Source organism: Falco cherrug, chromosome Z, assembly GCF_023634085.1.
Source record: "Falco cherrug isolate bFalChe1 chromosome Z, bFalChe1.pri, whole genome shotgun sequence".
In the NCBI taxonomy this organism is placed as follows: domain Eukaryota; kingdom Metazoa; phylum Chordata; class Aves; order Falconiformes; family Falconidae; genus Falco; species Falco cherrug.
Genome location: NC_073720.1, coordinates 40,685,191 through 40,710,924, shown reverse-complemented (window position 1 = coordinate 40,710,924; position 25,734 = coordinate 40,685,191). Strand labels below are relative to the sequence as shown.

Sequence of the window (25,734 nt, the reverse complement as noted above, 5' to 3'; positions counted from 1 at the left end):
TGTGGCACTGTTGCTTCATTGTGACAGGAGCTGAGCATTTGGATAAAGTTGCTACAGATTTTTTCTGGGTGACACTTCTGCAAAGCCATTGGAGCTCAGAAATAATGCTAGTGACCCTTCAAACCCCCAGAATTGTGGATAAGCTTATCTACTTCCGTTTGGTCTGGTTTGTTACCTGTTGATGAATCTCACCCAGGCACAGCTACTGATGAATTCTTGCATTCTATTTTATAAATGCAGCAGAAACAGGAAGCATTGGAGTGTGTGTGGTGCATGTGTATTTGATGGGGATATTTTGGCAACTGATACAGAAATGGCCCTATTGACTTGCTGCATCACATATATTATGCCGCCAAAGTAGGATATCTCCACAGCTGAGAAGCCATGAGCCCTGATTAGCAGATCAGCAGATTTCAGTAAACGTGGCATATTGCCCAAAGATATACTGCTGAAACCAAAATTAGTCGAAATACACAGTTTGGAAAGAACGGTAGCAAGGTTAAGATGGGTGTGAGATGGACATTGTGATCTTGATGGTAATTCCTTATGAACTACAGGTATTTATTAACAACTGTTTTGATGATAAAACAGATGAGGTAAGATAACGTTCAATTTGTTCACAGAAATTGTAGCTATCCCTTCTAAGGAAAATACTTTTATTTGCATTTATGGTCTATGCTTATGTTTATTGATTTTGACATGCAGAAGCTGACTGAGGAAAGACTACAAAACCCATCAGATTCGTGAGAAACCATCAGTTAGTGGAATTAGAACAGATCCGGCAGCCCACGTGAGGTGAGGCTGCAGCAGCTCTATGTCCCCAAGTCCAGCTGCTAGTGAGGCTGAGTGCGTGTTCCTAGCAGACACATGCACACAGAGCGTGTGTACACAACACATAGATGCATATTTACACATGGCCAGCCACACAGATAACACAGACAAATACACAGAGCACTCAAATGAACGCTAACAGTGCCAACAGCCTCATCCTGCTTCTCAGAACAGGAACAGTAATTGTTATTCATAATAGGGACAGCAGCAGTGGAAGAAGATGATTACTTGTTCCACATGAGAAACCAGAAGAAATGGCCAAAAATACAGTGAAACTTATTACAAGGTATTCCATCTTGGCCAGGCATGACACATTTCCATGACATGGAGTATGTGGTGGCCTGTAGAGGCAGATTGTAGCCCTAGAGAACGTGTCAGCATCCTCTGAACCCAGAGCCATTCTGGCCCCAGCTCCCCAAAGCCTGCCATGGGAATGGAACAAGGGTATGGGGCTTCATGAGTCACATGTGGCTAATGGTCCCTGTGTACCCAGCGGAAGAATGAGCCACTCAGATATGACCATCTCCAGGCTCTCAGGAGTGGCCCCAGACTGGGTATCCGTTGTATGGAAAGCAATGATCAGAGCCCCCATGACCTTGTTTCTCTTCATGAGTGTCTTTTGACACCATAGTCAGTGTTGAGCTCCAGTAATTATTTGGGGTTGTAATTTACTTTCTAAGTTTTAGTATTTCATTTGTGCTTCCAGTTGGCTGTTTCTGGTTTTATACGTTACAGTGTTTTTGGGTAAGACTTTCTTACCTCCTAGAAAAGATATTTCGCTTTGTTTGTCTGATAACCTCTCTATCAAGTACAAATGTAATCCTGGTTTGTCCTTTCCTTTCTTCAGTCTGTTCTGATTTTCCACCTTTTAAACCTGACCAATATTGTTATAGAGTAAATTCAGTTTTCTGTCTCTCCTTTAGAAACTTTTGCCCTAAATCTTTCCACTTACCACATACTCCACAGTTTTCACGGCAATGGTCCCAGTAATACTGGTCTTAGTACTCATTAGTATTATTTAATCTCATCAGCCGCACTAAACGCTTACTGGTGAGCTATGGTGGTTGGTCAGAGGGATCCTACTGAATACACTAATTTAATGTCATGGTTCTTTATAATCCTCTCATCTAGCATATACATGACAACAAAATTCTGCTTAGGCAAATCAGTATTTATTATCTAATTAGTAAATAAATTATAATAATAATATAAAATACTCTTAGTAATACTAATAGTACTGATACTACTGTTTAAATGATACTTAAAATAATATTCCCAGCTGGAGACTCGTCACAAGTGGGTTCCCCAGGGCTCAGTGTTGTGGCCAGTCCTGTTTAACGTCTTTACCGATGATCTGGACGAGGGCTTTGGGTGCACCCTCAGTAAGTTTGCAGATGACACCGAGTAGGGACGCGGAGCGTTGACCTGCTGGAGGGCAGTCAGGCTGTGCAGAGGGACCTGGGCAGGCTGGAGCGACGGGCCGAGGCCATTCCTGTGAGGTTCAACAGGGCTCAGTGCCGGGTCCTGCCCTTGGGTCACAGCAGCCCCACACGGCGCTACAGGCTGGGGCAGAGCGGCTGGAAAGGGCCTGGTGGGAAAGGGCCTGGGGGTGCTGGTCCACAGCCGGCTGAGCGTGAGCCAGCAGTGTGCCCAGGTGGCCAAGGCGGCCAGCAGCACCCTGGCTGGTACCAGACACAGTGTGGCCAGCAGGACCAGGGCAGCGATGGTCCCCCTGTCCTGGGCACTGGTGAGGCCGCACCTCGAACGCTGTGTTCAGGTTTGGGCCCCTCGCTGCAAGAGGGACGCTGAGGTGCTGCAGCGTGGCCAGAGCGGGCAGCGAGGCTGGTGCAGGGTCTGGAGCACAAGTCTGACGGGGAGCGGCTGAGGGAACGGGGGTGGTTTAGCAAGAGAAGGAGATTCGGGGGACCTTATCGCTCTCTGCAACTACTTGAAAGGAGGTTGTAGGCAGATGAGTGTGGGTCTTTTTTCCCCAGGTGACAAGTGACAGGACAAGGGAAACTGCCTCAAGTTATACCAGGGAGGTTTAGATTGGATATTAGGAAAACTTATTCACCAAAAGAGTTGTGAAGCATTGGAACAGGCTGCCCAGGGAGGTGGTGGAATCACCACCCCTGGAGGTGTTTAAAAAATGCATAGATGTTCTTAGTGATGTACTTGGCAGTCCTGGGTTAACAGTTGGATTTGATGATATTAAGGGTCCTTTCCAACCTAAATGATTCTGTGATTCTAAAAGTGACAGGAGTGCAAGCCTGCAGGAAAACACAGGGCAGTTGTGCTGGGTATAGTTAAAGTGTGGCAGCTGCAGGTGCTGGGGAGCAGTTTGATGCCTGCAAATGCATGGAGTCAAGTAGTTAACAATGTGGATGCAGGCTGGGTGAATGCAATTCAGGCTTTCAGCTGTGTCAAGTACTTTACGTCTCTGCTGTTAGCTAGTGTGCCAGCTTTTGTGTTCATACATGTCATCAGTTTTCATGTAAAGGTTTGTGGGGTTTGACTCAGAAAAGTCCAAGTTGCACGTTCAGTATGAATCATTCAGTCTGGTTATTCTCATGTTTTACAGTGTGCTAACATAAGGATTTGAAATTTTTATTAGAAACTTCTTTTAAATTAAAAAATGTTAATATTTTTAGGTCTGTGACAAAAATTTACAGATCTTCATTGGAAAACAGAAAACTTTATGGAATTCAAGTATTTATTTGAAACCTTGAAAATTTTTGAAGCATAAAATTGTAGCAAACATTTAATTTAATTGGAAAATTTTGTCAGAAGAAAAATATTTCCCAGCAGCCGTAAAATAAAGATTTTTAGGGCTAGCTACTGCCTTCTTGATATCTGTACCTTGAATAATTTACACAGATGGAACTAAGATTTAGTATTTAGACCACAATACTTAGTTCTGGTGCTAGCGAAGTGGTGTTCTTAAATTTTAGCCCTTCTAGTAACAATATAAAACACTGTGAACAGCACCTGCATATCATAACCCTAACCCTACAAAGAAAATTTCTTCCTATCCATGTACTTCATAATAAAGAAAGACATTTGGCTTTGGTGAGAACTACTGTAGTAGTGCCTTTTAATCTGGGTTTTAGAAGTAAAATATCTCAATGCTAATATTTTGGTTCACATGCAGGTCTCCACCATTAAGTCAATAAATGGTATTCATACAAAGGTTTTAAAGTCAGTATAAGCAAAAAAAAGAAATATGCTTTTAGCTTTTATAATCAGGTCAAAGTCAGATTTCCTCTGATTATTTTTTTTAATAATTTATTTTTATGCTGAAAAACATTCTCATTTATATGGGGTGTTTTAATGTTGCATTAGAAGTACGTGACTTTTAGTTAAATTAATTAGTCTGTCTTTTACTTCTGTGTGGCTCTTTTTGTTGACAGTTGTGTTACATGTCTCCATATGGTATAATAAATAGCTCTCACAGTTGATAGAAGATTAGTAAGGTCCCGTAATTAATGCTTAATTATTGCTCTTGCTGCTTTGCATATGGAAAAATAATATATTGGCTTTCCTTCTCCTGGAAGGATGTTTATAAAGTATATATATAGAATATATAAGATATAAGAGTTAATAATTGCGGACCAAATGTTTTTCTTTTCATTTAATTTTTAAGTGCCTGCTTGGGCTTCAGTCCTGTATGTGGTGCCTATTAAGGTGAAAGCAGTTCTTCTCTGGCATTAGATATTAGCTTCAATAGTGGTAGCAGCAGGACAGCAAGCAATCTACCTATACAGAATGGGTGATAGGGTGAGAACCTTATCTTGCAAGTTTATGCTGCTGCAGAGTCCTCAAATACATGATGACCTCTCACCTGGACGACAGTATCCATGCAAGGCATTAGCAAATACTGCATCTAATATTAGAATACACTTTGTTTCCCTATAGTTTAATTCATATAAATGTTCCTCGAGATTTTCTGTAGCTGTTCACAGTCCATGTGTATCTAATGCTCAGAAGATGTAGGCTGTGAGCCATACTAAATCCATAATTCGAGTTGTTTCCATTTTTATCACTTCAGTTAAGACTAGTTACTTCTGGTTTGTCTTTTGAAATAGCATATTTGCCTGTTTATTCTAAGTTGAGGAGTACTCTCCTGGTTTACGTGTGGGTGGGATCTTTCACTGGGATGAAGTGGAACACCTGATTTATGTTTGTAGGTGAGTAGTGATGGAGATGTTTGAATTTGTATCCGCAGGATAATATAGTCTGTAAAATAAATTGGCAAGGGTGCATGTTAGATAAATAGACAGTGACATGCATTGAAAACTCTTGGTGAGTTCACAGTTGATACAGAACTGGGAGAAATGGCTGAAAACCCAAATGTTGCCATTCAGAGGGACCTGGAGAAATGGGCTGAGAGGTCTCATGAAGTTCAGCAAGGGGAAATGAAAAACCCTGCCTGTGCGGGGAAATGACCCCAGTATGCACTGGAGAACAACTTGCTGGAAAGCAGCTCTGCAGGGAAGAACCTGGAGATCCTGGTGGACAACAAGCTTACCATGACACAGCAAAGTGCTCTTCTGGCAAAGAAGACTAATGGTGTCCTGGCCTGCATTAGGCAGACTTGCCAGTAGGCTGAGGGAGGTGATCCTTCTTCTTTTCGTGCACTGGTGAGGCCATACCTGGAGTGCTGTGTCCAGTTCTGGGCTCCCCAGTACAAGTGAGATGTGTATACTGGAGCAGGTCCAGTGAAGGGCCACAAAGATGATGAAAGGACTGGAGCATCCCTCCTCTGAGGAGAGGCTGAGAGAGCTGGGGTTGTTCAGCCTGGAGCAGAGAAGGCTCAAGGGGGATATTCTCCATCTCTGTAAATAGCTGATGGGAGGGAATGAAGAAGAGACAGCCAGACCTTTCTCAGTAGTGCCTGCTGACAGGATGAGGCTATGGGCACAACTGAAAAAAATAGGAAGTTCCATCTGAACACAAAAGACAACTTTTTTACTATGATGGTCAAAAACTGGGGTAGGTTACCTGGAGGGTTTGTGAAGTATCCATCTGTAGAGATACTCAAAACCAACTGGTCTTCATCAGCCTGCTGTAGATGATCCTGTCTGAGCAGGAGATTGGACTAGATGGTCTCAAGATGTCCCTCCCAACCTCAGTGATTCTGTGAAGATGCTGACCAGTTATGGAGCAGAAAGAAAAGGGTTTTTTTCTCTCAACTCTAAAGTACAATAGATTATTTTGTCCACTATTGGATATGTAGTAGTGAATGTTGTAGTTATGGTTCAGATCTTGGTGGTGTTTTAGATTGTGTGTAGAATTATTTTTATCTTCTGCCTCTTCAGCGGGCATATTAGATTATGCAGTCAAAAATGGACTATACATATAATAAAAAATAGGTTTAAACTACATTTTTGTATGGTAGAATTTATTAGAACATAAAGGTAGAAATTATCATCCTTATTTTGCATATTTATAATATAATTTTCCTTTTCTTCTTAGATTTTAACATGTTTCTTCAAAAAAAATTGTGTGATTTTTTTTTTCTTAAATCTGTCTTAACTTTATGTCATTTCTTGCATTTTTAATTTAGACCATTTTGATACAAAGGAATTTGACTGAGCAGACTGTTATTAACAAGGATTCTTTTGGACATTAAAAACCTGACACTTGCTTTGCAGGATTGAGTGCTTAAAATTTAAATATGTCAAGAGACGAATCTGTTATTTTTATTTGCCTCTAAAGAAGCAGTTGTACACATAATACTCTCTCCTGAAGTGCAGAAAAATTTTGCGTGTATGAAATGGGACAGGAAAAGTTCTTATATGTGTTTCAAATCCATATCCCACATCTCACATAAGCACAGATTGCAGATTATAATGGCATACGTGAAGGTAAGACTTCATTTTATACACTGCTTCTGCCTGTCCTTGTTCAAGTACTCTGTTACTCCTGTCATTGCTGGTCTTTTAGATGGTTTATAAAACTGAAGTTATTGTCCGAGTTATGAATGGAGGTGTTCTGATTTTTAGTGGCCAGGAGGAAATAAAATTATATAACCAAAGACCCTTAAGTGTCTCTGTCCTCATTGTACTGGGACAAATATTTTTCATTTATTTGTGCTGCAAAATACTTTTGGAAATTCTTGCAGAATAACTGGTGTCTTAAGTTGTTTCCTTCTCAGGTTTCTTACTAATGTAAATGTGTTGAGAGGTAAGCTCAGCAGAAGACTGAGATACAGTGGAAGTCGGATGGCTTGCAAATATTTGCACTCCAGAAAAACCTTTAGCTGGCTGCACTTTTCTGTAGTTGCATGTATTTTACTACTGCAGAGCTTGTGCAGAATAAGGAGAGAGAGAAGACAGAGTAACCATTTACTGGTTTAAAATAAAATGACCTGGGGCACTGAAGTCCTGGGGAGTTTTGAGAAGGGGAGTGTCATTCCCAGCTTCAGTTTGAGAGTGGGATTTCTACTTCAAGGTGGAACCAATAGGTTCCTTAAGTTGGGTTCCCACTGTGCGGCGAATGAAGAGATGGGACGCAGCTTGATGCAAGCAAATGTCAATTTATTGTACAGAAGCACGCGTTTTTATACGCTTTCAGAAGCTGCGCGTTTTAAACTAATTGGTTCTTGAAGCTAAGCATTGCATACTAGGCAATCCCTGATTGGTGGTTAACTACCATCAATTAACAGCAAGGTGTTACCTTTCCTTGGCGCCAAGGATGGCGCCATCCGTCTCCCACTCCCCTGTGCTCTGCAAACATGCCCCATCATGTTAATTGTTGTCTAGACAAGCTCGAGCAAATTCCCCTCAGCTAACTGATTGCCACGCATGGTCCTAGTTTCCAGACCGCCCCTGCACCACTGCTAACTTTTTTTTGCTGTTCCAGGCTAAACTATTTGTTCTGCTTTCTGTCATCTGTGTTCTGCTGAACCTGGCTGTATTTATATTAGGGTGTCAAGGCATTAATTTTCTGCTCAGTATACCCAGATGCAATTTGGTGAGCGACGTATTGATTTATATGTATTTCATCACAGAAATTATACATGTGTTTCTTCCATGTAAGCTTGCTGTCCTGGGATCACGAAGTGTACTAATATAGAGATGCAAGTAATACAGATCAGCATGGTGGGGGAAAAACCCCCACCTGTCTGTTTTCAGGCCTTGATTCAGTTCAAATTGTGAACAGACCCACTGAAATCCACAAGAGAACTTTTTTGTCTGTGTTCCTAAACACTTGATTTTTTTTACGTTGCAGTCTTCTTAAGGTGTTATAAATATGTATAAAAATATATATAAAAATATATATAAATATAAATAAAAGATGTTATGTTTCAAAGCTGAAGACCCCAAAAAGATGTTTTGAAAGGTTTTATTCTTAGCATACTTAGCCCAGAAATAGTTTTGTTTGACTTCATTAATAGCTGGCTTCTGTCTTCAGGGTCTGAAGATGCAGCTGATTTGGTACAAGGCTTTCTAGACAATTTTATGGGGCCATGTAGGAGGGAATCCCAAATATAACCTTAGAAAATCTTTTTTTGCGGCATTATACACTGATTTTTAATATCATAGTAGTTTAAGAACTAGCATAAAGGATTTTTATAGTAATGTAACAAAGATAAACTGTTGAAAAAAGGCTGGGTGGGTACTGGTGAGCTACCTACAGAAAGCTTGGTCAGTATAATCTGTGCGTGGGATTATTTTTCCAGGTTTGCTTCACCTGGTGAGGAAAACTTGTGTTGATACCATACATCAAGAACTGTGATGAAAAAATAAAAGTAGAGCAAACAGAGCAAAACATAATAGTTTTTCAGAACATTTCTACTTGAGGAAGAGGCAATCTGCACAAGAAAGGACAGGATGCAAATGACTTTTCTGAAATCAGTGTCATAAGAAGTGGAAGAATGTCTATTTATGAACCAGAAACTGTGGAATAATTGAAATTGAAGGATACAGGGTCACTTGGGGATAAAGATAATTGTGTGTAAAGGCTTGAAGGACTTAAAAGGTTAATGGAAAGATTTTTTAATATTTATTTTCATTCATTTATTGCTTCAAGAAAGCTATTGTTTGTTCCTTAACATGCCAGTAGGTATATTGCAGTGAGAGTCCAAGATTACAAGCACTTGGCAATCTAGATTCACCCAATATCAAGGTACCAAAGCAGCACAGAGAACTGCTAATGTTATTCCAAATGAGATGGTTAAACATTTCAGGAGTTTTGGAGCACTCTGTGATTTCAAGCATTGTGTACAGCCAAAAGGCATTATTGAAATAATATTTTTTTTATATATGAGGTTTATGTATGTGGAAGACCTTTGACACTATGACTCTAGAGAGTATGACAGCTAAACCCTTATTATCTCTAGATAGATAAACATTGAATTTCTACTTCAAATTAATGTTATCTTAGTTTTTAAAGTTACGAACAACAGTGGTGTACCAACATAACTATTATTGATTTGACTGCGTTGAAATTTTACCTCTGGGTTTCATTCCATCCATAGAGATGCAAAACATACTCATGAACCAAAGAAAAGGTGTGCACTCCATATACAATGGCTTACACATCAGTCACAGAAAGAATTTTCAGGCTGCTATGAATCTGAAGGAGCATGGATACTAAAATTGCTTAGTAATCAGTGCAGCTTTGATTTCAACTAAGTTGTATTTAAATTTCTTGAGCTTATCAGTAAATCTTCCTTTCAAATAGGAAGATTGCAGAATATGGCTTTATAATGCATGAATCATTGGCTTACCAAATGGTACAAATTTCATTTTACAAGCCTGTATTTCCAGTCTGCTTTGCAGCCAGAGGTAGAGTTTAACACATAGGCTCTATATTATGCCGATAAATATGTCACATAAAACAGCCAATAAATTGAAAAGTGGAGTTTTGTGTTTTTAAAGGTGGGTATGGGTGAAAACAAGGTTTGTTTCTGCTGTGAAGAACATTGCACTGAATGTACAGAAGAGATAGTGCTGAAGCTATACCACGTGAAGCCGTGCAGTATTGCTCACCTTGTTCTCAATGCACCCTGCACACACTGCTCAATATGACTGCTTTGATAATGTCCACACTTGTGCAAGAGTACAGTGCTGAGGCAACTGCTGTGTTTACTGTGAAAAATTGTTATTTTTCTGGTCTTCCACACTGGTCAGAAGCTCTTTATGGTTCTGTAACAGGTTTTTTTCTCTCATCGCTGGGTTTTGACCAGTGCATTGCTGATCTGGTATGTAGTTCTTGTCCTGTCTGTGTTTTATGCAACCAGAACTACAGCTTAATTCAGACATGATTGCATGGTTAAATACAGTGTAAGTTTTAGCTATGATTTGATGTCTTTGCTGGTCTTTTATCTTCTCAGCCTTAATTCCTTACAAACTGCTAAAATACAACTTCCAAACAGCATCACCTTCAAATATAAAAGTGCGCTAACATTTTCTTTTTAATGGTGATTATCTCACATCTGGATTTTCCACAGAAAAGTTAAGAGGAAGCTTATAATTCTTGGATGAATAGATGGACTATAAGTAACATCTGAGCAGTATTAAACCTGTCTGGATCTCTCTGTCAGGAAGTACAATAGGGCAAAACAAGCTTTTGCAAATTACTCCAGTCTTGGAGATTATTTGTCCTGAAGACTTCATCACATATGTTTCTAAGAAGTAATTGTCATCATCAACCTTGTGTTTTCTGTATTTGCGTTTGTTTTAGTTTTTTGTTATTATTTTGACATTTACAAATACTTTGATTTAATCTTTAATTTCCATTATCTTCATGTTCTTCAGAAAGTCTGCATTGCTCTTTGTGCTCTGAATGCTGTAAGCACCATGATCTGCTTGATAGCAGCTGCCCTGTGTTACTTAAAGATTTCTGCAACAAGAAGAACCATCATAGTAAGTGAAAGCAAAACTTTGCCTGCTATAAACAGCAGTACTAACACTATTGCTAGATTAAACAGCCCAGCAGTTTTGTGTATCTTGGAAGGTTTTTAACAGAAGTTTCATTTGATTAGGATGAGTCTCAGATTGGAGACCAAAATCATGTTTTTGTTCCTGATGATTTTGTTGCACCTGGAGCTTGTGATTCTTCTCCAGAAGCAAGTCACAGGTAAACCTCTACACTCTCTTACCTTCCTTTAGTGTCTTTGGAAACAAATGAAGATTTGCATAATCTTCATTTTTCAAGACCATTTTCTCTGTTACTAACCAAGAAAGTTTGGTAACTTTAGAAAAAAAAAAGGGGAAAAAAGAATTAAAACCCCGTTGAGTTAGGAGGCAGTGTATATATGGTGTGGGTGAGTGGTATAGTTTTGTGGTTTTCAATTTAGAATCTGTAGATTTCTGTTTCTGGGTGAGAGAAGTACTGCAGTTTGACATGGCTGAAAACTTTTATGATGCTGTCAGGAGCAGGTGAGGGTAGTGACGGAAAGCCAGGCACAACCTGGAAAATAGAATACAAAGTGTTTTAAGGCATGTGAATTTAAGGGAAGAGGCAATCCATGTGGGGCAGCAAGTCAGTCATCTGGAGTCTAGAAATCTACCCCAGTCCAGTTTAAAATATCATTTGGGGACTAGAGGCATTTGCCAAAATGCAAATCTGCTTGTCCAAGTTGTGTATTCTCAAATTCAGTGTGTGCCTCAAACTGAAACCCTGTGCTGCTGACAGTTCTTTTTTAACCACCGAATGTATTTCTGCTATTGAAACACTAACATTTCCAGGAGGACAAAGCCCTGACGGTGTTGTTCAGCTGAGGTATGAGTGCAGAAGGTGGGAAAGAAGTGGCAAAGGATGTGCATTGCCCCTTCACGTCTTGCTTGCCAGCAGTGGTACAGAGCCTCCCTACGGTCTGACGCACTGTCTCGGCAGTGGGGTTCGCTGAAAAAGCTTTGACTCCTATTCTCTACCTTTACTGTACCATTACTTCAAAAAGATGCCAACTTTTTGACTAACACAAAAATTTGCTTTGCTTGCATAAAGAGTGGAAATAAAGAAATAAAGAATAAATTGACAAACATGCACATCCTGGAAATTACTTTTATATTAGGGGACTTAAGGGAATGCTTTTCTAGTTGCACATTCTGCAATAAGTTTTAACATGGTATACTTTTTGGATGCAATTTTAATTTTCAAAGTGTGACTAATCTGGGTAGGCCAGATCAAGCATGTTTAAAAATAAAACTAAAGTTCAAGAAGTATATAATTTTGTGGCCTACACTGAATGTAAGCTCAGCATGAACGTACTGGAAAAATGTGAAAAATGTGACGAATTAATGTCAAGGAGGCACCAACCTCCCCTGTTCTCCAATCTTGTTTTGAAGCTTTTAGGGGCAAATGAAATAGGCTGAAATGAAAAATGATTTTAACATGTTTTATTTCCACCATTTTTAAGACTAAAAAAGCAATGACCGGTTATCAAATTTTTTTCTTTCTTTTCCTCAAATTTCTCCATGTAGTCCCTCCAATACCTTGACAAGAGCCTTTTGGTCCCCAGTTCCTTTTCCCCTGTAAGTAGCCTTCCACCGGCAGCTCTTCCATTACCTCTGCTCTTTCCTCTGTGCTTGCAAGAAATAATTTTCACAGTCATCTTTGTTCCCTCCAACCAGTGTCCAGAGAAGCCCTAAACTCTGGAAGGAAGGACTTGCTCTTGTGTAACATTTCTTTGTAGAGAGATCACATCTGCTAGTGATAGCTGTAAACCTGACACGGGTCCAGAGAGCAAAACACATGGACTTCTGTGTGTTGCTTGAGGTTCCTGCTCAGTACCAAATCAGCAATTAAAAAATGTATTAAAAGAGGAGAAAAATTGAGACACTTTGGTTCACAAACTTCTCTGAAGATTGTGTGGAGAGGGTCCCCTCAGCAGCCCTGCTCTCTTCCAGTGTTAATGGTTAATGGTGTAATGTAAACTTATGTTATCACAATCAGCATTTGTCATTTTTCTCCAGGCATTGTTCTGATTTCTTCCCTCTCAGAGCTACATCCTAGGAAGATGATACAGCAAAAGATCTTTGGGATTTCTGCTGTATTTAGGGGTTTGGAGAGCGATTTGAAAATTCAGAAGTAAAGTTAACCAAGATATACATTTTCTTCATACAAGCCTTCATGAATTGATCCAACTATAATATCCTTAATCAAGCATCTTCACAAAGATAGCCTTTAGTTTGAATTTACCTTTTTCTGTGCAGCTGTATCTGAACATAAAACATGAGATCAGAAGTATCTCGAATTTCCATTACAATTAAGAATTCAGTAGTTCTCAAAAATCAGAGCTAGGCTGTTGCATTTTGAGTGAACACCTGTATTTGAATCTCTTGAAACAAAACTGAATCTCTGAATTAAAACTGAAATGGGTTCCCAGGTGCAGTACTGCCCAAAGGCATTTGAAGCTCTGGTGAAGCACTGGAGAGGCACCTCCTTAGGAGCCATTTCCTGCCATCTTCTGGGAAAATCTCTTGCAGCTCTTGACGAGTTCATTAGCTGTGGCTGCGATCTCAAAATCTGAGCTGGCACAGGGAACCCGATGGAGTTTGGTAGCAGGTGATTTTTTTTTCAGCTGGAAATCCATACTCATGGAGTCTCTTGGTGCTATTTGTTGCAGGATTCTTGGCTCTGATGTGAATCTATTGCCCTGTGGTTATGGAGCGCTAATCAAAAACATTGAAGTGTCTTGTTCTCTGAAGCAACATCCTATTTATGAAATTCCATGGAGCCAGAGCAACTCTGAGCAGGTATGGCTCACAGGATTTTAAAAGCGTAACATGACCACTATAAAGGTAAGTTTGCACTGAGGCATGTTAAACATAAGTCAGGTATCTTTTCATTCCAGAGTAGCAGGAGAATATATTTGGTTGCAAATATGAGTTTCTGTAAATATCACTGAATATTTTAATTATCACTTACCTTTAGAACTGAAAAGTTTTCCCCAGCTGGAAAACTCTGTTGGGGCATGGCAGAAGGAGCAAAATGTACTGTGGAGCACACCTCTTGCTGGTTATTCTAGAGGACCCCTGTGCTGCCTCCTTGCTTTAATTCCCTTCTGCACCTGTACTCCTCCCATGTGGGACTAGGTCATGATTTTGCCATGCTCACTGATCTTTTTTCACTAGTGTTTTCAGTGCTTTCCCCCCAGAAATACTCGCCAGGATAACACGTGCTGACCTGGATCATGAACGTTAAATTTATACATTCACTGGTCTTGGTTTTGCAGTGGAATTAAACCCGTATCACATAGCCCCTGTGCAGTTAAGCAAAAGTATTCACTTTGTAAGATGGATGTTGCAGTTCTTAGGAAGTACCAGAAAAAAGATAGTGGCTTGTGATTTTTCAACTTTTCTATTTTATTCTAGGAAGGTGCACTAAAAAGGGTCATGGAAGTTGCTGTTGAATCAAGGGAAGTGAGTGATAGGCAGGCCGCTCAAGGTAAAAAACACATTTTAAAATTTGGTCTGTAACAGTCCTACCCAACCCAGATGACTCAATGTAGCAGCAACATTATTATTTCTTTGAAAGGCAGCCACCATATTGCAAGCTGAAGATACAGAACCGCGATTGTTTTAGGCGGTAGGAACAGGGAGTAATGTTTAAAATACTTGAAAAGTTGTTTGCTCTTAAGATATGAAAATAAAGATATATGTCCTTCTTAGTAATCTACAAAGTAGTTGTGCACTTTACATTCATACATTGTAAGAAATTACGTCCAGCTCCAGTGCTTCCATTTGTTTTATATTCACGATGGTGCCTGTTGACATTTTGTTACTGACAAAAATAGGAAAAGGATAAAATAATACCATAGCGTGTTGAGCTAAATGTGAGAATTACTCTGTTCTTCAGCCTGCACTGGAAGAATTACTAAATAGTTTCTACATACAGGTACAGGACGTAGCTACACTACTTACAGAGGCCTCATCAAACTTTGCTCAGTATTGTTTTAGAAAACCATGGAAGTGGTTCCAAGTTGGTTTTTAGCCTAATCTGTCATCGTTCACGTTTGCAATTAAATATTACCGGCTCCCAGGTAAGTCACAGGCAGTTTTTCCAGTACAGCCCTAGTGGAAATCTGTTCTATTTTTCATTTGAACTTGCCATTATGCAGCAGATATCTGTTGTGCAACAGATGGCTATGTGCCTACCTGCACAACATGCACGCCGCAAGAATATAGACAGTAAAGACACTTGGTGGGGAGGGGTGGCAGGGGAAGTCCCAAATCTACTATTTGACTGCGGTTTCTCTTCAGCCAACGTACTTCTCAAGCTGTAGGAAAACTTTAGTGTGAAGTTTATCAGTTGAAATTGTCCCTACTAAGTGGTGGCAGGAAAAAAAAATATGTTTACATAAAAGCATACTTTAACCAAAAACCAAGTCTTTTGAAGTTCCCTTACACTTCGGGAGTCTGCCTGAGACCTCTGAAGACAAGTACTTGCCTGCTTCTGTTATATCATCAGTTGTGATAACCAGAAAAATTTAGAAGAGCTGTAGCAAAAATCTTAATTCTCAAGGAATTCTTATTGATAAAATGGCTCTTGCTTTCTTGGGGCTCTTTGAGCACAAATGAAAATAGGATGTCAAAAATAAGGCTGCATGGTGACTATTTAAAGTTATGAGAATGGCAAACAGGAAAAGAATACTATAGAAAATGCAACTTGTGAAGGAGAGTCAGAAAACCTTGGGTTTTTGTTTTAAAAAATGAAAGCTATGATGAGGCATTGTTTGAGGTATTGTTTGCATTTAAAAACTTCCTTTGGAAGCAAGCAGATCTAAGCAAAGGTCCTAAGTTGTACCCTCCTCCCTAAACTTTTAACTGGCTTCTCCATCTCCCCCCACCCCCCACCCCCCTAAAAAGATCTGTAGAGAGACGTTTAAATCTCAGCCTAGTTGTTAAATTCAGATAAAGAAAAAAGTGAGCATCTCAGTAAAGAATATTAACGTTGCTTCTTTGATGCCAAGGCTTTCTAGGGGTAATTAATTTAAGAAAAGGAAATATGCTGAGCAGTATCTCTTCCTCTCGTTATATTTAGGGAGATGTACTGGGTCTGGCTGGGATGGAGTTAATTTTATTCATAGCAGCCCAGATGGTGCTGTTTGGGATTTGTGACCAAAATAGTGTTCATAACACACCAATGTTCTAGCTCTTGCTAAGCAATGCTTGCACAGCACTGAGGCTTGCTCCATCTCTTACTCTGCCTCCAAATCCCCTCCCCTCCCCCTGCCACATCCCACCCCTCACCCTACCCCCTGGCAGCAAGCAGGCTGTGGGTGAGCAAGAGGATGGGAGAGGACACAGCTGGGACAGCTGACCTCAACTGACCAAAGGGACGACCCATGCTGTATAACATCATGTTCAACAGTTAGGACTGGCTGGATGTCAGTCACCTGGTGGTGAGCAATTGCTTTTGCATCACTCATTTTTCTTCAGTTTGTTTTGTTGGTCATCCCATCCCTGTTGCCTCAAACTGTCTTTATCTCAACCCATGAATTCTGTCACTTTTGCCATTCCAGCTCTTGTCCCCACCTCGCTATGGGGGCTGTGACTGAGCAGCTGTGTGGGGCTGAGCTGCCTGCTGGGGTTAAACCGCAGCAAGAGGGAAACACAAAATGAGGGGATATCCTGGAATTGTGGCAGAGGAACTCCATCGTCTCTCTCAGCTGATGTGTAGAGTTACAGCCTATAAATAAAAGCTGAACTTTCAGTTTATGCTGGTAGCCTGTAGTGTCAGGGCATTTGTGTATGGTGCTGTGATTTTCTTGGCATCACCAGAACTGATCTGTAGCTCCCGATGGAAGTTAAAGCTACACACTACTCCCTGTCAGCAGAACTGGGGGAGTCCTGACTGCCGGCTGCACAAGGAGCTGTAAGCTTCTCTGTGCCAGCTGAAGTTGTTTTACTGACTTGAAAAGTACTCCTGTCAAGCAAAGTGGGACTTTCCCTGCCAACTGTAGTAGGAAGACATGCAACCTTCTGCTGATGGCTGGGGATGTTTGGAAGCTGGTCTTCATTATCAAATACTAGGTATATGCATTTCCAGTACACACCGGCTTAAGCCAGTTACATCTCTGACATTTAGAATATTAATATTATGAAGAATTATCGTAAGATTGGTTTATCATAATTATCATAGGCAATCATCTGTTTAGTAATTAGTAATTAATTTAATTCATTAGTAATTAATAAAAAGACTTCTCCAGTACCAACAGCACTGTGCCTCAAGAACTGACTGCTAGCACAACTCCATTGGTGCTAACAAGTTTATAGTGGTGATGGATTCTTTAATCCTGCCTGATTCTTGGCCCACCATGCTTTGTTGATGGTCCTACCTACTGACTTTCAAGGCTGGTGTCTGCTTGATGTAGGTTGTGTCGCTGTTTCTTTGCTTTAGAGATTCTAGGTTGCATTTGTTTAGGAGATAAGGTGGCATGCTCAACAACTACATATCATCAAAGCCTTAATTTTTGCAAATGCCCCGGTCACTGGTACACTCCTATTAGACTAGCAGCACAAACATTTGCCATGTTCTGAACAAAAGACTGTTTAAATTGATTTGGTATTTTACTCTTGCATGAGAAAGAGCATTGTTTTCTGTAATATGCCAGGTGGCATCAGAGGGAGGTATAGAACCAGGCTTGGTGAGAAATATATAGCTTCATCCTGTCCTGTTCTCTAAAAGGCAGTTGTGGGACTCGCAGTATATAATCCCACCCTAAGGAAAAGGAGGAATGTTGACTAATTGGAAAGATGAAACCTATCACAAGAATTCAGGAAAATACTTCTTCTAATAAAGAACCTCATGAAACAAGTTTTTAAATTGCCTTATAGCGACTGATGGCTGATTCATGAGCTACTGAATTGCAAACAGTGACTGGCCCCTGTGAACGTATCCTCTCACGTCTGCTTATATGCAGGAGGATTTCAGGCTTTGTGAGATTTAGTTTCCACTCCAAGAAAGCTGTAGCTCCCTTCTCTCTGATCAGGTAGTTAGAGATAAGGTTTACACCAGGCAGAACTGTATTTTTTTGCTATTCCAGTTGCATAAGGCTGAACAGGTTTCTGCAAACGTTTAAGCAGGCTTTAGACCAGTGTTACTGGTGAGTGTGGGTATACGCACACATACTTGCACCTCTAGGCTTTTGTGTCCAATCATTACAGATTTGAGGGGGAGGGGGAACGACAAAAAAAAAAAAATCAGTAATAATCTCTAATAACGGCTGCTACAAGATCTACCTTATTCTGACTACTTTTCCTCCACCTTTGATGTTCCCGACTACTCAGCTGAAAGCACTCCCGAGCCTGCCAGCAGGGTGAGCCTTTCACGGAGCTGGGCGCCTGCAGGACGGCGGTGCGCCTTCAGTCCCCTGCAGAACCGATGTACGAGTGACCTGTTCTGCGCTACTGGTTGCTGCAAGGTGACTTCGTTTTCTCTGTCAGTGCTGATGTTATGAGTCCTTAAAAAATTATTTGTGTAGGTTAGTACCCTGAACCTAGCATCTGCAGAAATCACCTACTGTCTCCCAACAGAGTACCTACATCAGCAGTTTGTGCTTTGCCAAATCTCCTCCCCCCAACACCTTAGTCTTGCTTGGTCTGTAGCAGGCATTGTTATTCTGGGGAGGAGGGAGGGATGGTGAAAGATGAGGCGGGAGCACACAGGACTTCTCATTTAAAAACTTGCTAGGGGAGTTGTCAATGTGAGCAATGTAAAGCAAAATTATCTTGGTTATTTCACTTGCATGTCTCTTCTTGTTCCATAGCATCACAAAAATGAAAACGCAATACAAAAAACCTACAGTGTAGAGCCAATGAAGTCTGTTGCATCTACACTAGTGTCAGTAATCCATTTCAGTTGCTGTGGAAAAACTGCTAATGTGACTACAGAGTTCTTGATTCTGTTGACAGTCTTAAAAATCCACTAGTTAAGAGTCTTGCAGTTTTTATTAAAGGATGTTGGAATCCCCCATATTAACTGCTGATTCATAGAAACACTCACAATATGTAAGCAGGAAGGGAGCGTGTCAGTAACAACCATTTATTCTGAATACTGACAGCATGCCTATCAGGATTACACTTACTATTTTGTGGAATGTTTTTATGTCTGCTACATCATGTGTTTTCTCTACTCCTCCTATCGAGTTCCACCACAGCACCCTGGAGAATTTGCTGCTGAAGCAGTAGTTACATGACACAGCCTATTCATAGCTGTGAAAGCAAAGCGTTTCTGCTGTACAGAGACTCCATCAGTCAGAAGCACCTGGGCTCTTTAGGCCTGGTGTAACTGAGGTTAGGTCTGTTCAGCACTGGACCTGAAAGCTGAATCCATGAGTGCTGCAGAAAGGGGATGCAGCTGCAGCAGAACAGTGGAAGCTGCTCCAAGTTAGTTTGTGCTGCTCTTGCTGGAAAGTTTTGCATCTGCTTTGGGTACTGTTGTGTTTGGCATAAAGCCAACATTAAAGCGCTTCTTGAACAACCTGTAGGTGCTCTTATTTTTTAACAAGACCAAAAACTGGTGATTTTTATTTAGATCAAAGGCAGGGGATTTTTATTCAGACCAAAGACAGTGGAATTGATTCCTCTTTGCCCCTTGTTTAGTCCTGAAAAGGTAATTTTGAATGTTTGGGGTTTGTTTTGTTTAATTTTTTTTATTACATTTCCACTTTGTAGTATTACTAGCTTCCAGCTTGGTAATTATTTTCAGGTAGTTTGTAACTAGCCCTCTTCACTGGTAGTAACTGAAAGTTACAGAGTTTAGTAGAGATCATGAAAGCCTTCAAACTTTGCTTAACCTGCTTTGTATACCTGTATGTTAACACTGGCACTCGATGCTCATTTCAGGTCTGTTCAGAACAGAAGCAAAAGAGAAAGGAACAGTTGTACACAAAATGGCAAATAGTTTTCGCAGAAATGTCCCTCCAGACCCTTTGACACGTGATATGTGCTTAACCATAGCTATGTATGACTATTTTACAGGCATTTTCTCTAGTGTAAATCCAATACAAGTGAGCCTTGCATGCTGCCCTGATCATGCCAGACTGTTACGTTTTACGTCATTAAACTGTGCACCGCATCATCACTGAGTCAGGAACAAAATGCCAAGGGATACTTGTTGAACAACAGCACTGTGAACCAAGTGGATTGTCTGCTTTGTTTGATCTTTATCTTCAGGGGGAGTGCTCAGCTATGAAGCTGAAACAGAGACTGAAGGAGAACCACAATGCTGCTCTGTCACTTTGCTGAAAAGTCTGAGAGGAAGAGCTCTGAGGGGAAGACTCCAATCTTTGGTAGAGTATGTGCTGCATTGAAATGAAACAGCTTCTGGCGAGGATCCTAGAGCAGTTCTCCTGTAGCATGAGCCCTGACCTATATGAATGTGTGGAAAATATCAAGTCTGTTTTCAAATCAGATGAGAAACATGGGGCAGAAGCTATCACCAGTGCCCCCTTCCTTGAGCAGGTAGTTTTGTTACTTGTATTTCTTAGGTGATGTGGAAACCCACTGGCCTTGGTTTGGGAGTACATGTTTACATTTGTCACTCTGCTTTGTGTGTAAAAGTTTTTGAACCTAACTAGCTTTGCTACTGTAGATTTATTTAGGGAGTGTGTGAGAGGCTGCGCAGGTGAGATGTCTCTTGCTTTATCAACCACACAGCCAGGAAGGTTTTCGCAACACTGAATATGTGTATTTAAAAGCTGAAAGAGATGGTTTTCTGTGGTAGAATCATGAACTGTAAATAACATGATAGTGCATGGCAGGCGAGATGGAAGAGATGTTACAAAGGAGTTACTATTATAAATGGAAGCTGACAAGGAAATTTATATGTAAACCCACTAGAAGCAACTTTTTTAGTTGCTTCGAGTAAGCAACTAGACCTAGTACTAAAGGAAAAAAATCAGAAAAACGTATGCTTACATTGATGGAATGAATATTCAGAAGTTTCAGATATTATAGACTTCATCAAACAAGCAATTTTGGTAGCTTGCAATTTGGATAGGTGAGCTGATCCACACATGGTACAAGTGATTTGCTGTGACAACTGGTTTTGGTTTGAGTTCTGAAACAAAACACATCAAAGACTGTAATTTAGGCTCTGCAGATAAAGTGAGATTTCCCACTGGAGCCTACAGGCAACAAAAACCTCAACAAATTTGACATGAACAGCTGGAAAAAAATTCCTTATGAGACTAAAACTTATTGCACTGACCTGAAAGTTATTACAGTCCAGTGGCAAAAGCCATTTAGATTCCCATTAAGCAACACCTGACATGCCATGGTTTGGTGTGAGTTAATTCTTGTGCAATTAAAAAAAAAAAAAGAAAAAAAAAAAGAATCAGAAAAGACAACTCTTAGTCCTTTTCCCAATTGGGTTTGCTTTTCCCACACCTTCTTGACAAACAGAAGTTTTAGTCTCAGCATTTTGTATTATTCTTTAAAAAATAACAGACAACAGTACAACTAGCTTCTTCCTAGTTGGTAAGAAACTATTTTAATGGAACAAAAGCCTGAAACCAAATCTGATACACTTTCTTTTCTTTTAGTGATGGCACCTGTCCAGCAAGCCATGTCATCAAGTGCCCACGTGTTACCTTTCAGACAGTATCCTGGATTCCTGCAGCTGAAGGGGTGCGGTGACATGACTACTTTCACATGGATGAGGACCAGTTAGGGGAGAGGAAGACCCAGACAGCACAGTATCAATGGCATCATAGTCTTATTGGCATTGTCAGGGAAACCATAATTTGAGTCACTTTCTGTCTTTGTTTTTGAGCTGTTTTCTGTTTATTCCTCAGTAAAGCACTTCTGTTAGATATAAATCCTGCACAGGAAAATTGTCTTTGGCAAGTAGATGAAAAAGTGTGTCAATAATCCATTTTTTTTTATACCCTCACACTCAAGGCTGCTAAGGGGACGCTTGTTCTACAAAGCCTATTAAGGAGATTGCATGCTGGCCTTCATGGCTCTCAGGTGCAACTAGTCTGTTTCCCATACGGTACTGTCCTGTTGCATCTCTCTAGTCTGTCACCACTTTGGACAGATTTGCTTTTTTCACTCAACTGACAAGAGATGGCAGAACAGCCCTATGCCTTCATTTACTGTGGTGAGGCAAGGACAGTTAATGCATGTGTGCACTTTGTATCTTGCTGGAGAGCAGGGTCAGTGTCAATACCTATGTTCATCTGGTATGTGTTACTGTAGTTCCACTGTTTTTTTGGTTTGGTTGTTGTTGTATTTTTTTTTTTTTTTTGCCTATAGCAATTTACTTCCTAGTGTAGGCGCTTGTCACATACCAGCTGCTATCCATGCTGGAAGCATGTATGCAGCCATCTCAAATCCTCTGCAGATGTGCAGGTGACTGCCTAACGTTGTTTGGGCAATCTTTACCACCTACCACTAGGTCACAGTGAGCTGACACCTTCTGGCTAATAAACAAATGTATATGCCTGTTGGCTCAAGCTGTTGACTGCAGAGAGTTTGTTAAGCTTTGTTCTGTGTATTTGCTGCTAACGCAGAATACAGAAAAGATTTTCAGAGCTGGGATCTAGCACACAGATTTTTATTTGCAAGACTAGCTGTAATCTTCTGTGCCTCAGCAGGATGGCTAAATATTCTTGCTACTGTTTTAACAATAAAGTATAGCTTCATTTAAACTTACTGAACAGCCTCCAGACTGAAAACCAGAGAGCTTTAAGGGGAGTTTCAATTGACCTTGTTCAGAAGCTGAAACTGTGCAGTACGGGTTGACTCACTAAAGGTAGTAACATGAATAAAATAAAATGCTTCTCTCTGTACTGGAACTGGTGGTTTATTTTTCCTGTCTAGTAAGGGAAATATGTTAGGGGTATTGAGTTTGATGGAGTACTGGCATGTCGGTACATTTTGCCCTCAGAAGTAAGAGCACAGCAAGTGAAAAATGAAGGGTTTTGTTTCAGAGAAGAAAGAAAACACCATGAGAACACATTGCTTTGTTACGCTAGCTTTTACCTCAGCTCTGCTACATATTTTGCAATTTCATCACATTTAAAACTCCAACTCTTCTTGTTACGTGCATCATCTTAAGCAGGAGTTCTTTCCTACCTTCTGCGTTAGCTTCCTTTTCCCAGTTAATCCCTACCCTTCCAACACTAGGCTGTGGAAGAGGAAAATTTTGCACATGCCATCATTGCGAGCCGTACTTCCAGTAGCTCTTGGCAGCTCTTACCTTGCTGTCACACTCTATATATAAACCCCTCACAGCCCTACTGGGAGAAAAGCACAAAGGTCCCAGGGCTCCAAGTCAGGATGCAACATAAGCTTACCCTTCAGAAGACTTGATCACAATTCAGTTCATTGCTCATTACTGCAGTGGAACAGGACTAACCTGAGCTAAAATTACCAGCCATTGGACCACTGAACAGGGCTTCAAAACACAGGTAAATGTTTCTGATAACAGAAGAGAGAAAAAAATCTGATTTCAATGAATTGTCTGCTTACTACAGCTCTTAATTTCTAATTGACCAGGTAATTATGCCAGGAAGAAGGCCACAATTATTTATAAAACCTATCAATCAAGTTATTACCCTGGTACACTGTTCCCTTAGCGAGCTGCACAAAACACGACCTGCTAAAAACCTAAGAGAAACAATGTGGCACAAGCAGCTGTTCCACCTGAGGAAAAATACAAAAAACATATATATTCAGAGTCATCAACTTCCCAGGGTAATACTGGCCTGTTGTCACAGGCTTCTTGGAAGACCTCTTCCCTGTCCCGTTGGCGTGCTTCCGAGAGCTGATAGCCAGGTCTGTGCACTACGGGTAACCAGTCTCAATGCACAAGCTGAGGGACTTTATGTGAGGGTAGGAGCCTACCTGTTCTCCATGTACCTCATCTTAAGTTATACTTGCAAATTCTGTAGCTGAATCAGTGTGTAAAAAATACTAGAATACCTGTATTTCTTGGAGACTGTCCTGAACACCAAGCAGGCTAGTTTCTGTTGCCAGACTGTGCTCTATTCTGCACCTGACAACCTTAATGGCTACGGACTGGACAGGCAGGTCCTTGCTAACTGCAAGGATTATATATCATTCAGGACTCTGTTTTGTCCACTAGACACCTACCCTCTTCAGCCACTACACTTAATACTGCATCTTGACTGCCACGAATTTACAGCCAGCCTCACATATCTCTCTGACTATGGCACACTGATCCAGAAAAGATTCAGTACTTTCTACAGAGGCAGCAAATCTACCTCAAAACAGTGCTCTTGCAAACTGAGTAGTTATCCAAAATAGAAGTTTCTCTACCAGTATGAGAACAATAACATTGCAAGTTTTTTTAAAAAGTTACCCCTATACCCAAACAACATGGCAAGTTTTAATTTAATTATCTTCAGGCACTGAGAGACACAGTACTAAACCCAGTTGCTTTTTCTTAGCCATAATTAGAATCTCAGCAAGAGGTCATGTAAAGGATACTTACCACACTTAATACTATTTCATCAAGTATTAAACATGCAAAGATTCCAAGAGCTACAAGGTATCCTGTGGCTAACTTAAATCACCACAGCTCCAGTGACAGTGCATCCCTTAGCAAGAGAAGAATCATTCTCATTTCCTAAAGTGTTTTTTAATCCATCAAGAAAAAGTTTACACAAATATCTTTCATCAGAACCAGTCTCCGACCAGCGGCTGCTCCCCCCCCCCCCCCCTTTCTCTTTAAAACTACCAGCTTTATGAGCCATTGTCATTAAAAAGATAAACTTCTCATGCCCTTTCCCATTTGCAAATGCAGTCTCATTTCCCATTTGGGCAGACTGCAGAATTAATGAAAAATCTCCTTTCATCAACCCTCTCAAACACAGCTGCCATCACCACTGCTCCAGCAACTCCCACCCAATGGAAAAGCCACCAGTTAGAGCAAAGGGAATTTATCAGTGGGTGAGATACTGCCCTCAGTCCCAGACCTTCTCATTCTAAAACAGGGGGCACACAACTCAGGGCAACCTGCCACACCGTCTCTCTTCCACTGCTGCCAGGGTACATCTCCTGAACTTCTGTGGCCTTGCCTGAAGATGCCCTTCTGGAGAAGGAGCAGCATACACACCTCCTCACCAGTGGTGAAACTCACAGAAGCCATGGAAGATACTTTATGGGATGAAACAGGGAGGAAAGGCAGAGTACATGCAGGCTGCAACAGGGTAAAGACAGCAGGAAGAAGCATCAATGGGTAAGTGGATGCTTATGATAAGGATAAGCATGAAACATGGGCTTAAAGTGAAAAAAAATAATTGTACCTGCTTTTAGTTTACTTCTCTGAAAGTCATTCTTATGTCTTCCCTGTTCCCCCTACCCCTATACACAGGTGCACATGGACTAGCAGAAATAACAGTGGTGGAGGGAGAGAGCACAAGCCTTTTAGCCAGTTGCTTAGGATTCAGAAAGAGATTTTTGTGAATCTTAATCCTATTAATTGAATCAAATTAATCAAATCTTAATTTGGTCATTGGTAAAATCATCCAGTGAGGAAATCAGAAATGATAGTAAGTGTACAGAATTTTAGCAAGGCCTCATTTATGAAAAAGGCATATTTAAAGTAATTCAGACAATGAAATAATATTTCTGTCATATAAAAGGTATCTTGAAATAACATATTTTTGGCAAACATGGTGACATTTCACATAGTAAAAGCAGGGATGCAACCTTAGACAGGAATCAGCTTCCTTTAGGAGCACTAGTGTAATTTCTTACCTGAAAATAATGCTGTTTTAAAAATAAAGTCAACAGCATTCATTTGCACCTGCAGAAACACATATCATATTACTCCAGACTAAGTGGCAAAAGCAAAGTTCAGACACCTTCCAAGCATTCACCCACTTGGTATTGGCAAGCCAACCCCCTAGGCCAGTATGAGCAAACTCTCAGCCTAGTCTGAGGTAATTTTGTATTTTATTGTTGCAAATCTTAC

The 25,734-nt window shown here is 40.5% G+C and overlaps 1 protein-coding gene across 1 annotated transcript; it reads left to right on the top strand.

Moving 5' to 3' along the window:
• The first annotated feature begins 515 nt into the window (after nt 1-515).
• ENTREP1 (endosomal transmembrane epsin interactor 1) lies at nt 516-22,738 on the top strand. The gene is given in 11 exon segments (XM_055699364.1): nt 516-596; nt 7,696-7,806; nt 9,717-9,839; nt 10,596-10,703; nt 10,823-10,917; nt 13,409-13,538; nt 14,157-14,229; nt 19,962-20,085; nt 20,087-20,249; nt 21,295-21,439; nt 21,442-22,738. Coding segments are annotated over 11 exon segments (1,248 nt in total). The 3' UTR covers nt 21,537-22,738.
• The last annotated feature ends 2,996 nt before the right edge of the window (nt 22,739-25,734 follow it).